This window comes from Vulpes vulpes, chromosome 14 (assembly GCF_048418805.1).
Source record: "Vulpes vulpes isolate BD-2025 chromosome 14, VulVul3, whole genome shotgun sequence".
NCBI classification, from domain to species: domain Eukaryota; kingdom Metazoa; phylum Chordata; class Mammalia; order Carnivora; family Canidae; genus Vulpes; species Vulpes vulpes.
The window spans coordinates 103,483,191-103,499,909 of NC_132793.1; the positions used below are offsets into that span (position 1 = coordinate 103,483,191).

General features: G+C 36.1%; 1 protein-coding gene across 3 annotated transcripts in view; it reads left to right on the top strand.

The window, feature by feature from the left end:
* Positions 1-16,719, top strand: part of ADAMTSL3 (ADAMTS like 3) — a 335,305-nt gene that overhangs the window by 94,709 nt on the left and 223,877 nt on the right. For all 3 annotated transcript variants that reach the window (XM_072737443.1, XM_072737441.1, XM_072737442.1), the window contains one exon: positions 3,462-3,589. In XM_072737443.1, the coding sequence (XP_072593544.1) occupies positions 3,462-3,589 (128 nt within the window). The remainder of the gene's footprint in view (positions 1-3,461; positions 3,590-16,719) is intronic.

Genomic DNA, 16,719 nt, shown 5'->3' on the forward strand with positions numbered 1-16,719 from the left:
GAAGAGCTGGGACGGTTGAAGGCAACAGACTATTTGAGAAAGCTAGGACAGGGCTCTGGTTCCATCCGCAGAAGCTGATGGAGACTGGAGGTCCCCTGAACTGGGAGGAGGTCTAGTCCAGGAGGGAGACGCTGTGTCAGTGTAAAGAAGGATGCACAAACGTGCAGGTGCAGAAGCGACTCTGGTGGTGCTTTATTCTGGCACCATGGAGCTTTTTTTCTGAATGTTTGTGCTATTTTCAAACTGCTGGCAGAAGAGGGGAGAGGTGAGACAAATTGGGAGTATTATTGCTGCTCTTTGAGTAAAGAAGCATGTATAAGAAGGGCAGGAAGACCAGCTGGCAGAAAGCATCAGTGGGGTTTCAAAGCAAAATCTCTTCTTCATCTTCACAGCCAAGGACAGGAGAAAAACTCAAGGATCTCTCTTGAGATATGATTTTTCCCTGTTTTCTTAGGGGGGAAAATATCTCACTGACCCAACCAGAGAAACCAAATGCCTGCATTATAACATGCCTATTTTAGTTATTTTAGAATCAAGATTTTTTTTTTTGTAAGTAAAGGTGGAGAAGTTATGGAAAGAAACCTGACTCTAACTATAAACTGAACAGATGGGATAGTGGGAATAAAAACAAATTAAAACAATATTGCAAAGAACTCTCAACTTTCATTTAAAAATATATATGATGATGTTTTTCAACTTTTCACATTCAACCTATCGGTAGATCGAGTGACAAAATGAAAACTAAATTTCAGCTGTGTATATTTTAAACGTTTACCTAAATGATTTGGACTTACCAACCTAAAAGTCCAGATGAATGTATTAAACGGCTATTTTTGTTCTTTTATGAATTAAAACTTTATTTTATGGGATAGACAGGACACAGTTCCATTTGGTGACGTTTAGTGTAGAAAATTGAACTGAACAGTGATCTAATTAGAACAGTAAATAGTATGGATTTAATTAGTCCTTATTCCTGATGACAGATTTGATCGGTTGCCAGATATTTATCCTTTCCTTTCGCTCGACTGTTACTGAACTATTGCCTCAAGCAGGGCCAAGCACTGTGCTATAAATAGGTAGCTTGGCAAGAAGCCATGAAGCCCACTGACCGGTGAGTCTTGGGTGGAAATTATTGGAAAACCCCTCCTTGGTTCATTATTTCGTTTCACTTTTGAAAGTCCTTTCTACAGATACCATCTTAATCTAAAAAAACTTTTTTTTTTGGTTGGATGAGGTAATGTGGTCTAAGGGCTTAAGGCAGCCCATGTAATATCTAGTTCAGCTGCTCAATGTGGTTTTATTAGTATTAGGGTTTCCTTCATAAACGTTTCTGTTCTCTCACTTACAGCTTCCCTGTGAAATTCTCTCTGGCTTCAGCTTTTCTGTGTGTCACTAGGATGTGGCCTTTGTTTGCTTGCCTGCAAACATTTACTTCAAATATTAAAGTTTTCACTTAAATTTTTTTTTTTCAAAATGCAGAGAAACAAAAACAGAAGATAAAATCACTCAAAGTTCTCGCACCTGGAAGTTGCCATGGCGAACATTTTAAATTAACTCACTCCTTTCTCAGAGCATGTACACAGTTACCTGTATGAAAAGTGACACAGACTTATCCTGTGCTCTAAGGATTGACTTTTATCCCCTCTTTCAGAAAAATTTTTTTGGAGAAAGATATTTTTTTAAAACGTGCAAGTTTGGATGAAACTAACATCCATTATAGCACCACCTGGCTTCATCAGGTGTAATGTTTTGTCATATTGGCTTCAAATCTTTTATGAGGGTATCAAGGCTATAAGATATTCAGCTGGCACTCCCTTCTGTGTCTTTTGAGGACAATATTTGCTCGTAGCTCTATATCTTTCACTCTCAGAGGCATGTTGCTCCTTCCAGCCCATATACTTGTCCTTGTGGTATGCATTTTGTATGTACACTCACATACCTGCATCTTTATTTAAAGTGTGAAGAGTTAGAAAATGCCTTATGTGTTTTTATTTTACTGGAAATTTTCCGGTCTTTTTCTTTTTTTCTACCTTTGTCGACCTATCTAGGACAATCTTGCCTATGTTGAATCTGTAAGACTATCAATCTATACTTTTTCTACTATTTTATGGTTTCAGTGCTTTTGATAAAAAGCTCTAATATATCTGGAAATCATTTTGGTGTCTTTTGGGAATAAGTCATCTATTTTTTTTTTAAATTGAGTAATTAATTTCAGAGAGTGGGGGAGGAGCAGAGAGAGATTCTCAAGCAGACTCCACACTGAGTTTAGAGCCAAACTTGTGGCTCAATCTCATGACCCTGAGATCGTGACTTGACCCAAAACCAGGAGTTGGATGCTTAACTGACTGAGCCACCCAGGCACCCTGGTTTTTGTTTTGTTTTAAAAGACATTCATCACACTGACTCATGGCTCCATCCTTCTCCTTATACTGGGGTCTGTTTCTGGACTCTTTTTTTTTTTTTAATTTAGTAGATTTTCACTGCTTATCATTATGCCAGCACTCTACTCTTAATTGAGGCAATTTCCCTCCAATTTCCCTTCTTTTACAGTTTTTTCTTGGCTCTTATAGACTTTTCCTCCACCAGATGAACTTTGGAATCATTTTGCTGGGTTACAAAAAAATTCCCTTGGGGATTTCGATTGGAGTTGTTATAAATTTATAGATTAATTTGGAAAGAATTAACATTTTATGGTATCAAGTCTACCCATTTAGGACTATGGTACATTTCTCCATTTATTCAGCAGAGCCTACTGTAGGCCCCTTAGTGAAGTTTGTAACTTTATGTAAGTAATACACATCATTTCTTCTCCATCTACATCTGTCTATATATTTTTAACTTACACATGTCCTCCTCTTTCCTCCAGAGTATCCCAACATAGTCAATGGTGGCCATTCCAGAAGACTAATTAAACCAAATTAATCAGTTGGTTTAATTAGTGGAACCAGGAGGATCCTGGTGGATCTCCAAGGCTTTTGTTATTTTTTTGGCGGAGAGATGGAGTCCTTTTCAGGAGATTTCACAAATACTCCTGCAAAATGATTTCCTTGGAGCTAGCGCTCATCTGTCTAGTGGAAGGTCAAGCCAGGATTTCATTTCAGGTGCAAGAATGTCTTAGGTAGAGGCTGGGACCCTGCATGTAGGTTATAAAACATAACTTAGTCTATTTAAATTTTGGAATGATAAAATTCCAGATTTAAAGCTGAGCTTAGAAGCTGCCTCGACAAAGCCTTCATAAGGTAAAAAGGTACTCATGTGACACTAGTTTCCATATAAAACGATCTTGTGTGTGTGTGTGTGTGTGTGTGTGTGTGTTTAACATAGCCATTCCGAAGCAAAGCATCATTAGGCCACTTTGTCCTCTGGGAACCGCTTAGAATAAGACTCTGGAAAAAGCAAGGAAACTTTGGGATAGTTCTAGCATATTTGTCTATAATTTATTGTGTTTTTTCACATTCTAGACCTCAAGAAACACTCGTTCGGATGAAGACAAAGACAGCAACTGGGATGCTTGGGGCAGCTGGAGTGACTGCTCAAGGACTTGCGGGGGAGGAGCATCATACTCTCTGAGGAGGTGCTTGACTGGGAGGTCAGTGATGCTTTCATCTGCTCTTTTCCATGGATTGGCAGTGCCTTGAAGTATGGCACTGGGGTGACAGCTTGGCTTCTTGGCTTCAGAAGGCACTAGGATGGTGATAGGACATCTATCTATAAATATTAGTCATCCTCCAGTATCATATTTAAATAGTAATGGCCCCATTTTCATGACTGTGGCCATAGTCCATCCACATGAGACTCCCAGCTCAAAGGAGCCTGGGGGCACTAGACACTTAAAGCTTTTCAGGAGGGAAGGCCAGCATGTTAACTCACTTGCCCCAAACTGTCAAGACTAGGAAGAATGGCTCAGGTCTTCTGGGTTCTACCCTTGAGTTATTTCAATTTTAGTTCATCTCTTGTTCACTTTCTCTGAGAAACCCATTGGCTAAGAAGGTAATTCAAGTTCTTTTTTCATTATATTTAATATAAACATACCTTAGGTATGTTTATATTAAATAACATGTTAAAATGTAAGATTGGCTTCTTTAAAAAATCCCAAGTTTGTAAGAAGCTCACACGCATCATTGCTTTTGGGACAATTTGAAGTAATCCTTCATGGGGTGGTTTAAATCCTAGCCAAGATTTACCTCGGCTGTCAGGTAAGACAGAGCCCCAGGTTGATGGAACCTGATGTCCTGGTTCTGGACTAAACGAAGGTTCTAGGGTCACAGCAGCTGTCTTCAGATTTGGGATATTATAAAGCAGAAGGGTAAGTTGATTCTCCCTGGTGATGTCAAGGTGTATGTAGATCAGAAATGCAGGGAGAAGATATTTTGTCTGGCTCACATTATATGGGATATTAAAGCTGTAGGAAAGCAGGGGAAGGTCGTGGGAGGCACTGTTGATGTCATTACCCCAGGCTGAGTTCCAACTCAGAACACTGGGCTCTAAGTGAATGGTTGCAGAACTGAATCCAGGGATTAGTCTTGCATAGACAGCCTTGTATATCTTCTCCTGTGCTGTTACCTTGAGGAGGAACGAAGGCCCTGTGACTCTAAGTGCATCATGCTGTGTGGAAAGATACCAGGATATTATGCTGCATTGGCATATATTGATTCCAGTAAGGCCTACGGTAGGAGGGCTGTGTGCCTGTGGGCAAGGGTCAGGGAGGGACTTCTCATGTGTGGAATAAGATTTTTCCCACTGCTGTTCAGTCACTTGGGGGAGAAGTTTCTAGCATAGAGTCTGGTGTGTGGAAGGTATGACTCTTCACCACTCTGTGGCCTCCAGATCTGAGGGGTCTGAATAATTTGCAATCATTGGGGGGTTTGGTTGGAAAAGGAGTGGGGTTTATTTGTGTTTGTTTTAACAGTATGTACTTGAATTTGTTAAAAAGAATTGGAGGAATATATTAAAGACCATGAATGACCACTTTCATCATTTTGTCATACAACCAAAATGCTTACATATTTATTGGTTATTTTATTAATTAAAAAATGACTTTGATTTTGTCTGGAATATAATTTTGCTGAGTCATCTATTTCAGTGTGTGTGTGAATTTGCATATTCTCCCTCCAAACAGGGGTCAGCTGATCATTAAACACTTCAGATAAGGAAGGGAAGTTGCTAAGCTTCTTCTGTCTTTTCTGCACCTATGCAGGAAGAGCAGTTTGGGCATAAGTAGAGCAACAGGGGGAGTGAGTACATACCGGTGCTCTGTGGTTTGACAGATATTTAAAGCTGGGTCCTTCTGTTATGAACACTTTGATGGTTTTCTCTGAGACTCTGTTTTCTCTTTTCTCCCAGTCCCTTGGCATGTCTTGCTAGCAGCACCCTTGAGATGTGCTGTTCACAATCCTATCTTAGTACGATTGCTCTTTCCTCAGCTCTTGGACAATGAGGCACACTCCAAATGTCCCTCTGTTGATGTCTACCCACCCCTCTGTGGCCATCTTGGTAGGTTCCTAAGACAGCGTGTTGCCTGTCTTGCATGTGGCCCACCTTTGGCTCACCAGAGACCCGCCTATGAACTTTGCTAAAAGAACTCTTGAAGTTCTGGGATTTAGTGCAGCAATACCTGCTCCTCATACACAGGCCTACAGTGAATCTCTCTCCCCTTATATTTATCAGATATGAATTAGCCACCAACCAACTGCAGGACACACAGATTGAATTCTTTAAGTGGGGTCGCTAAAATTTCATCCCCCTGGTTAGCAGATTGAAGCCTTCATTCTTTTTCTTTCTTGGTGGGGCAGAATGAAAAGTAGGATTATAGCACAAATTTCTCAAAGAAATCTTCAGAAATCCTTCCTCTGTGTAATCCTCCACTGAGGTGTCTTTCTTACCAGACCCTTTTAAAAATCTATCTATCTTTCTATCTATCTATCCATCCTCCACTATAGTTAACATAGTGTTATATTGGTTTCAGGTGTACAGTGTAGTGATTCAGCAATTCTGTACATTACTTGGTGTTCACCATGATGTACTCTTAATCTCCTTCACTTGTTTCCTTCATGCCCTCTCTCACCTCCTTTCTGGTGACCATCAGTTTGTTCTCTATACTTAAGAGTCTGTTTTTTGGTTTGTTATTTGTTTTCTTTGTTTTTTCTTTTAAATGGTATTTGTCTTTCCCTGACTAATTTTTTTTCACTTAGCATTATACTCTCTAGATCCATCCATGTTATCGCAATGCCAGGGTTTCATTCTTTTTTATGGCTGAGTAGTACTCCATTGTGTACACATCTTCTTTATTCACCTATTGATGGACGCATGGGCTGCTTCCATAATTTGGTTATTATAAATAATACTGCAATAAATATAGGGGTGCATATATCTTTTTAAATTAGTGTTTTTATTTTCTTCAGGTAAATACCCAATATGGAATTACTGGATCTTTTGGCAGTTCTATTTTAATAAAAAAAAAATCTTCATACTCTTTTCCACAGTGGCTACCAGTTTGGATTCCTGCCAAAGTGCAAAGTCCTTTTTTCCACATCCTTGCCAACACTTGCTTTTTTTGTGTTTTTAATTTTAGCCATTCTGACAGGTGTGACATTGTGGTTTTGATTTGTGTTTCCTTGGTGATGAGTGATATTGGGTATCTTTAATGTGTCTGTTTGCCATTTGAGGTCTTCTTTGGAGAAATGTCTGGATTGGATTACTTGGGAGTTTTTTGGCGTTGAGTTGTATAAGTTCTTTATATATTTTGGATGCTAACCCCTTTATTGGATATGTCAGTTGCAAATATCTTCTCACCAGGCCCCTTTTATGCCTTAATGTATGCAAAGAGTTTAACAGTTGTGAATTAGACTAGCACAGAGGCTGCCCTCATATTTCTTATAGTTAAGGGAGTGGGAGCAGCATGTGTAAAAGTGCTGGAGCAGGAAATGAATATTCTTGGAGAACAGCAGACAAGGAAAAAAACAGAATGGGCCAATATTGAAGAAGAAGGTAGATTTGTAGGCCAGGGTAAAGAATCTGGTTATCATACTTTTAAATTTCAAACACTAGTAAAAATTTTTTAGAAAGCATATTTGGAGTTAATATGGGTTGTCAATTTTTTATTTAGTCAAATAAGGACTAAAAAATTGAACAAGCAAAACTCAACTGTGGCCTACTATCACAGACTCTTTAAAAAAGAATTAGAATCATAATATTTTTGTTTTAACATCTAAAGGTAGAACATACTCTTAGATTTATAAACTTGCCTTTAAATTGAATTCATTTAGCTTTATGAAAATCCACTGTTTTCCTCTTGTCTCACTTTGCTTTGGGTTAATAAAAACTATTGCACATATTAACAGCTCAGTGATGGGCAACTGGGAACCAGAAATTGTAAACATAGTCATTGACTCAGAACTTGAGATTCTAAGATCCTTGAAGGAAGCAATATGTAGAAAAGTGATTTTATCTGAGATATACTTTTCATCCAGGAATTCCCTGATTCATAAGCTGTGAGAGGCAGAGAAGCCAAGCAGAAAGCAGTTACAAAGAGGTTGAGAAGATAAGCAGATTTATTGACAGTCTCAGGGTCCTGGAACATAAAAATTGGGTTCAAGGCCCCAGTAGACACTTGAGGTGATAAATTGGTATTCCTGAAGGACTATACCCTAAGAGAAAGGAAAAAAAAAAACCAGTCTTAAATAGACTAGATGTTATTAAGACTGAAATCCGGCTTTGAATAGGCTCAGTCCTAATTTGAGTGATGAAATGTGTTGTGATTCCAACTACTTCCAAGAAGTTTTTAAAAAACCCTAAAATACCCTGGAGGAAGAAGACATCAACCAGCGATTATACACATTTTCATAGATCATGCCCATAATTTAATAAAACATTATCAGTCTTACCATGAGACCAGATCAAGAGGTAAAATAGACAATAGAAACAGGTACTGGAGCTGTTAGATCTCTGTGTTAAAAAACAACAACGAAACAAAAACTCTGTAATAAACATGTTTATAAGAATAGATGACAAAATACAGGATTTTACTGGAGAGCTGGAATCCATAAAATAGAATCAAATGGAAATTTGAGAACAGAAACATATAACTAAAATTATGAACTAAATTGAAGAGAGTATAGGTTTATAGAACTACCTTGGCTAAATTATAGAGGGGGAAAAAAGGGAATAGAATAAAGGATATATGGTGTAAGGTGAAAAAATCTAAAGCATGGGCAATTGGAATCCTAAAAAGGAAAGGGATAAAGAATAGAGTAGATATCTCTCTCTATTTGAGAGATAGTGGCCAAGAATTTCTTAGAGCTTCTAAAGGTTACTGCTATGAGATATTAAGCCACAAAATTTAAGAAGCTCTGCAAACCCCAAACAGAATAAATACACACAGTAAAATCTTAAAAGAAATTGGAGAGAAAAGATACATTGTCTTCAAAGGAGCAAAAATAAGATTGACTGATAAATTCTTATTAGAAGATAATGAAATGGTCTATTTAACATCTTGAAAAAATAACTATTACAATAGAATTTTCTTTTTTTAAGGTTTTATTTATTCATGAAAGAGAGAGAGAGAGAGAGAAGAAGAAAGAGAGAGAGAGAGGCAGAGACACAGGCAGGGGGAGAAGCAGGCTCCATGCAGGGAGCCTGACATGAGACTCAATCCCAGGTCTCCAGGATCATACCCTGGACTGAAGGCAGCACTAAACCACTGAGCCACCCAGGCTGCCCTAGAATTTTCTATGTAGGAAAAATAGCCTTCAAATGTGAAGATTAAATAAAGATATTTTCAGACAAATAAAAACTTCAGGATTCTTTGCTACCTGAACTGTGTTAAAAGAAGTGCTAAAAGGGACTTATTCATCTAGAAGGAAGATGTTTCCATATGGAGAATGGAAATGAGGAGGAAATGAAGAACAATTGAGAACAAAAATATAAATGATGAGGCACCTGGGTGGCTCGGTGGTTGAGCATCTGCCTTTTGTTCAGGTCGTGATCCTGGAGTCCTGGGATCGAGTTCTACACAGGCTCCCTGCAGGGAGCCTGCTTCTTCCTCTATCTACGTCTCTACCTCTCTCTGTGTGTCTCTCATGAATAAATAAATAAAATATTTTAAAAATGTAAATGACTATTAACCATTTAAAGTAATAATAGTAAGTTTTGTGGGATTTAAGTATATGTAGAATTAAAAAGAGAGGGAAACCATGACATGAAATTTGGGAAGGGGGCAGATGGAGTTAAAGTGATCTAATGGTTTTGAATTGCCCGGAAAATATAACTAACTTACATTTGACTTTTCAAAGTCAAGGATGCATGTTGCAATTTTTAGGGTTACCATTGAAACCATAATAAAAAATTATATAACTAACAACCAACTATCATAGAGAGAAGTAGAATAGTGATAAAATTTTTAATTGACTCCAAATAACTCACAAAAGAGAAAACTCAAGGAGAGAAAATGGAACATAGAGTACGTATGACAAATAGAAAACAAATGGTAAGATGGAAGATTTGAACCCCCAAATATATCAGTTTTTACATTAGATGTATATGGACTATATAGTCCAGTTAAAAGATAAAAATAGTTAGAAGGTAAAACAAAAATTACACGCTGTTAACTAGAGCCAATATTAAGTATAAGAACGCCTGAAAATAGAAGTGTGGGAAGAAGCTATAACATGTGACACTAATTAAAAGGAAATCGGTGAAGCTATACAGGTGTTAAAGTAGAGACTAAGGAAAGAAACATCAGAAATAAAGAGGAATCATGAAAAAATATCAAAACTTGGAAGATGTACCTTAATCCATCCTTATTGGGAAGTTTATGCCCAAATACATATATTAGAAAAGACTTGGATGAAATGGTCTAATCTTCCATTTAAGCAATAAGAGGAAGTTTTTAAAAATAAGTATATATGTGGTGTGCTTGAATGGCATGGTGGGTTATGCATATGACTCTTGATTTTGGCTTGGGATGTGATATCAAGGTTGTGAGATGGAGCTCCATGTTGGGCTCCATGCTTAGAGTGGAGTCTGCTTAAGACTCTGTCTCCCTCTCCCTCTTCCCCTCCTTCCTGCTCTCTCTCTGTCTCTCTCTCAAATAAATAAATCTTTTTTTTTAAAGTGTGTGTGTGTGTGTGTGTGTGTGTGTGTGTGTGTGTATCTCCAAGTCCCTATACTTCAAATACTAGGGGTCTGGATTAGAGTCAGTATTTGATCAAGTCCCTTGTTAATTCCATTCTGGATCTTCATGGAAAAAAATGCCCTTCTGACTGGCTAAGAATCATTGCCCTGAAAGTACTGCAGCTCTGGGTCTGTATCTCTATACTGGGAGATAAACAGGAAGCACAGTTGAGAGCATTCATGGGAAGGAATTTGCCTTTCTGCTAAACAAATTTCTTTTCTATGATTTTTGTGCCTTTCCTTTTTATTTGGAGATAGTTTCTGCATTACCTATCTTATATGTGACCCTTTCAGAGTATTGTAGTCCAAGTAGGCACTGAGACTTCACAGGGACCCCCATCCAGTGGGATCTTATGTACTTTTACATTTTTGTCTTATCCTAGCCACCCCCATGCTATTAATTGCCTGGAATTCTGGCTCCATGGTCCATTTTAATTTACTAATTATAGGTAGGTTCTCCTACAGATCTCTTTGGCTTAATTTAAAGTCAGGGTTCCATTCTCTATACAGTGAGTATTATATTTATGCACTCCCTTTAATTTATTTAGACTTGCTTACAGTGTATCTCAAAGTTCCTGGCTTGTGTATAGCCTCTTTGGATTTCCAGGTATGATATAGAGATGTCCACTTATTAACAAATTGGGTTGATCATTTCAGTATGCGTTTCTAAGGTAGGAGGAGTTCAATATATGTGTTCAGATTACTATTTCTATTTATTTTATTTTTTTTATTATTTCTATTTAAAATCTTTTTTTTTCTGTTATGTTTTTCTCTGAAATATTATCCCTGGAAATTTGGAAATTATATATATGATCTGGTTTTTTTTTTACTGATGATTAAATTGAAGATGTTTAAAAATTGTATTTTAATAATTAAAACTATCAATGCCAATGCCAATAATAAAATAGTTTCTTCTGATTTCTCTGATGTAAGATGATGAATATTTTATGTTTTTCCCCTTCATTTCCACTTCTTGGGTTTTGTTATTATTGTTTGAGATTTGATACTCCATTATTGGCACCAACATTTTACTTTATATTTTTTCTTTTGTAATCATATTTCAGATCTTTGTTGAAACTTAATTGTGTCTGTGTGCATACATGATTTCAGTGCTCATTATGAGTCTTCTTAGCTCTTCATTTTGAATCATCACTTTGTTGGCAGGGATATGTTTTGAGCTGTGCTTCTGGAATTTTAATGTGCATATGAATCACCTAGGGATCTTGTTAAAATATACACTTTGATTCAGTAGGTCTGGAGTGGGGCCCAAGAGCTTTCAATTCTAACAAATTCCCAGGTGATGTCAATGCTGCTTGTCCATAGACCACACTTCAAGCAGCAGGGCTTTATAGACTTTTTAATTTCAGGAAAAAGATGTGGGTCTTATTCTTTATTAGTCCTTATATATCTGAAAGTATCTTTCTCTTGCCTTCACACATAAATAGTGAATGGCTTATTTGGGTATGAAATTCCTGAGACATAAATTTTTCTTCCCAAGACCCAGAAGTTCTTTTTTCCATAACGTTTGGTGTTGCTGCTCATAGAGCTCTCAGACCAGTTTGATTTTTTTTTCTTTTGTAGATAACCTATTTGTTCTGTCTGGGAGCCTGTAGGAGACTTAATTTTTTTCATCAAGTCAAGAATTTTACAGGTTGTGTCTAGCTCTTAGTCTTTTAAAATTTATTTTTCCTTGGCACATAGCAGCTATTTTTGTTGTACAGATTTAGATTCTTATTTACTGTAGGGAAATTTTTCTTCTATTGTATCATTCACTGTTGATTCTTGCCCCTTTGCTCTGGCTCTCATGAACATCACTTATTTCTGTCTGCTTTCCACTTTTATTGTGTTTTCTCCAATCACTTTCATCTCCTTTGTCTTTTTTGTATATTTGGGATTGATTTTTCAAGATCCTTGCCACGTGACTTTGTGTGTGTGTGTGTGTGTGTGTGTGTGTGAGAGAGAGAGATTGAGAGAGAGAGAGAGATCAATTAATTGACTTCTAATGAAGTTTAAAAATGCTCTATGGCATATTTCTTACCTTTCATTCTTTCCTTCACATTAAACCTGGCCCTTTTCTGTGTCTGCAGTCTTAATCATCTGCATCATATATTATATGCTTTTGGGTCTTTTTTGGGGGTATGATATCTGGCTAATTCTTACTGATTGGTCGAGGTCACCCTCATTTAGGAAACCTATCTTGACACCTTACTATAATTTTGATGTTCCTCTTTTGTGCTTTTTAGATTGTTGGCAAAATGGGAGTCCTTTTAGTGAAGGGTCAAAGACTTTACCACTCCAAGGTCTAACATAGTATCTAACATGGTATTAAGACCCAAACAGTGCTAATTGAGTGGGTAAGTGAATGTGTGCTCACTATCAACTTGATATTTTGGTCAATGCTCTTCTTTCTGACTAAAGCTTCCTTTTCTCCTTTTTCTGATTGATGCATAGTTGATCTTGAAAACTTTTTTGAATCTTCACTTCGTCCTTTAAGCATTTGTTGGCAATTCCTGTTCTTTACAAGGTTATGTGCAACTCTTCTGTGTTTCCATGGGATCTTGTGAATATTTTTATAAGAGTGTTTATTTCACTGTGTTTTACTTTTCTGTTTCTACAATTGAGACCAAATTTAGGTGGCATAGATTTTGTCTTTCATCTCTTTATTTTATGTTCAGTGTTACTACTGACATATGTTGGAAATATAGTAAATTTTATTTTATAAATAAATAAATGAATTAATAAATCCCAGGGTTGGTAAAAAAAAAAAAAAAGCCTGCTTGACTACAGTATAGACCTGTGGAATAGAGAAGGTTGGTCATTTCGTAGAGCATATTGAAAGCTAAGTTGGGGAATATGAACATTTTACAATGAGATTTTTAAAAAAGTTTTTCCATGTTTATTTTTTTCAAAGATGTACAGTTATACAATTTAAAGAGCCAAATAGCTCAATGAGGCTTAAGGTGAAAAACAACAATCTCTGGATCCCTTACTCACCATGGCTTCATTCCCCAGGGGCGACTGATTGTTTTTATATTTATTCTAAATTTCTGATGCTTATATTACAACTTCTTGATTGTTCAGTTGTGAGCATTATCTATTAGATTCATACTTTGGAAGATGGGGATTTTAGAAATCTCTCACACCTCTAGTTCCCTGAATGTGCATGTACATTTGTACATGCACACACACACACACACACAGGCAAATACTCTCTTACTTTTAGTTCCTCATCCTAGGGTCATATGCAACTTTGGCTAGACCATTGTTTAATGTTTAAATTATTATGACTGTGATCTTTATACTTTTCACAGCTGAGCCATGTAATATAGTCTGATTATTTTTCCTTTCCTAAGTGTATTTTTCTTTTCCCTAGAATCCATAATTAGCTCTTCATTTGTTTGCTTGCTTTCTTCGTTTTCTACATTTTTATCACTAATTCAAAATACTTAGTTATTCTAATTTTCACAAATTTTTCTAATTTTCATTCTCTTTCATCTTCTCTTAGACTTCTTTCTTGGGTAATTCCCAACAGCCTTAAGTTGAACTAGTTGCTCTCTACCTAGGAACACAGGGCATCCTGAGTCTCATCTTCCTGTCATCCTGCATATGTCATTTACATCTCTCCTGGGCTCAATCTTCTGTTCCCTAATCACTTCTCTTTTTTTTCCTTCTCTTAACTTCATCCTTATTTTTATGGAGTACGTTTTTCAGGAGCTTCCTGGATATCTGAATATGTCTTTATTATACTCTTAAAGTCGAAGGACGGTTTTCCAGGTACAGAATTCTATAGAAATAATTTTCCCTTAGGAACTCAAAGGCATTGCTTCACTGTCTTCCAATACAGAGTGGTGTTATTGTGAAATCTGAAGGCATTCTGATTTCCTATTCTTTTTTTCCTCTTCTCTGGATGTATATAGAAGCATTTGTCTGCTCCCAGTTTTCTGAACTTTCATAATGCTGGTCTTAGTGTGGGTCTCTTTTCATCCATTGTATTATACTCACCATGGACTTTTTCACTATGAAAATTTATTCCTTTAAGACTTATTTCTTTGATGATTTCTTCTCTTCATTTTTCTCTATTCTCTTTTGTTGAAACTCCTGTTATTCAGATATTAGACTTTTTCTTTTCTGTTTATCTATTTGCCCAATTTTCTGGGAAATTTATCTATATCTACATCTATATCTATATCCTTTTTCTGAGGTTTTTTTGTTCCTTGAATTAAAAAAAAATAGCATTCTATCCCTAATCTCCAGATGCAGTATATTTTCTTTTATCTCTGAGCATATAAATAGACTCTTTGAGGAGGAAATTTTCTTCTCCTCACATAGATTTAGTTCCTTCCAAATTACTGTTTTTGATTTCATGTTTGTCACTATGTTTCTTGTTAGAGATTTTTCTAAGATTTCTGGTAATCCTTGTGTATTCATATTTAAGAAAAAGAGTTGTGAGCTTGATTGTAGGAGGTGTGCTTGATCTATCTCATTGCCTGATGTTGTTCTAGGTGTTTTTTGGGGGGCTGCTCTGACTTGTCAGACAAGGATCTTTTGATTCCAATAGCCTAGGAACCAAGTGGAGCTGAAAGCTGGGGTCTCAGGTCTAAATATATGATTTTTAAATTTAATCCCTATTTTCAATATGGTTCCTTTGCCCTTAATTGAACCAAATTATCTCTCAGTCTGGAGACTTTCTGTTTTACCCTCTTTAGATAATAATGTGCAGTGTTTTGCCAAAATATGGAAAGGGAGCTGGGCATCTAACTGCTCCTTAGGCAGACTTTCAACCAGTTTTACTGTTTTTGGCTTCAATTTTATCCCATTTCCAGAAATATCTGATGTGTCTTTTCTGGAGCCTTTTGTGAATTCAGCAGAGCAAATTGAATTGCTTTTAAAAATTCCCCACTGCTGTCTTTGGACTTTCTTTCTTTGGTCTGTGAAATCTAAACATGTCCTTAATATGAAGTCGATACATAGCTCCATAACTATTATGGAAATTGAATTCATAATATAAAAACTCTTGACCCCCCGAAAAACAATCTCCAGGCCAAGATTGTTTCACTGGTCAATTCTACCAAGTATTTTAGAAGAATTTGCACCAATTCCACACAATTTTTTTCCAGAAAACAGAAGAGGAGAGAATACTTCCCAATTCATTTTATGAATACAGTATTAGTCTAATATCAAAATCAGGTGAAAACTATACAAAAAATGAAACTACAGACCAATATTCCACATACATATAGATGTAAAAATGATTAATAAAATGCTATCAAATAATACTTAGAAATATATAAAAGGAACTATATCCTATGATCAAATGCAGTTGATTTCAGGGATGTAAGGCTATTTGGAAGTTAGCCACTGTAATCTACTCAGTTATCAAGCTAAAGAAGAAAAATTTCATAGGATCATTTCAACTGATGCAGAAAATGTATTTGAGAAAAGTCAACACCAATTCATGATAAGGAACTCTCAGAAAAATAGGAATGGAAGGGAAATCTTCAGGTTGATAAAGAATATCTAAAAACCTATAGTTAACATTATATGTTATAATCATGGTGAAAGACTGAATATTTTTTCCTTGAGGTCAATAATAAGGCAGAAAAGTCTATTTTCACCACTCTTGTTCAACTCAATGTAATAAGGGAAGAAAATAAAAGATATGTTAATCCAGAAGAAGAAATTAAACTGCCCTTATTTGTCAATGTAGAAAATCCCAGGGAATGTACAAAATAACTCCTAGAACTAGCAAGGTTACAGGATGCAAAATTAACACGTAAACATTATTTTATTTCTCTTTGTTAGTGATGAACACATAGAAACTGAAGTTAAAAACATAATACTATTTACAGTTATTCAAAAAATGTTAAATAGTTAGGTGTAAATCTAACAAAACAGTCTAACAAAACATCTTATATACTGAGCACTGCAAAGTGCTTATGAAAGAAATCAAAGATCTAAATTAATGGATACAAGTATGTTCATCAATTGGATGAGTCAACATGGGAAAGAGGTCAGTTCTCAGCAGATTGGTTTATAGATTTAACTCAATTTCTCTCAAAATTCCAGTAATATTTTTTGTAGACTATTCCAAAATAATTATTCTAAAGCAGTCTTATTCTAATATTTACATGGGGAGGTATAGGCCCTAGAATAGCTAAAACAATTTTGGGAAAAAAAAAAGATGGAGTAGGAGGATCAGTCTACCTGATATAAAGTCTTATTATATAGCTACTAATCAAAGCTGTTTTATTGGCAGAGGGATGAACACATAGATCAGTGGGAGAAAATATTTGCAAACCACATATCTGACAAAGGACTAGTATCTAAATTAAGAAACCTTAAAAATCAATAATTTAAAAACAGACAATCCAGTTCAAAAATGAACAAAAGATATAAACCAAAGAGGATGTTTCACCAAAGAGGATGAATATATGGCAAATGAGCACATGAAAAGATGCTTACCATCGCTATCTATTAGAGAAATGCAAATTAAAACCACAGTGAGATATCATTACATACTTAGCTTAGCTAAAAGAAAAATCGTGACAA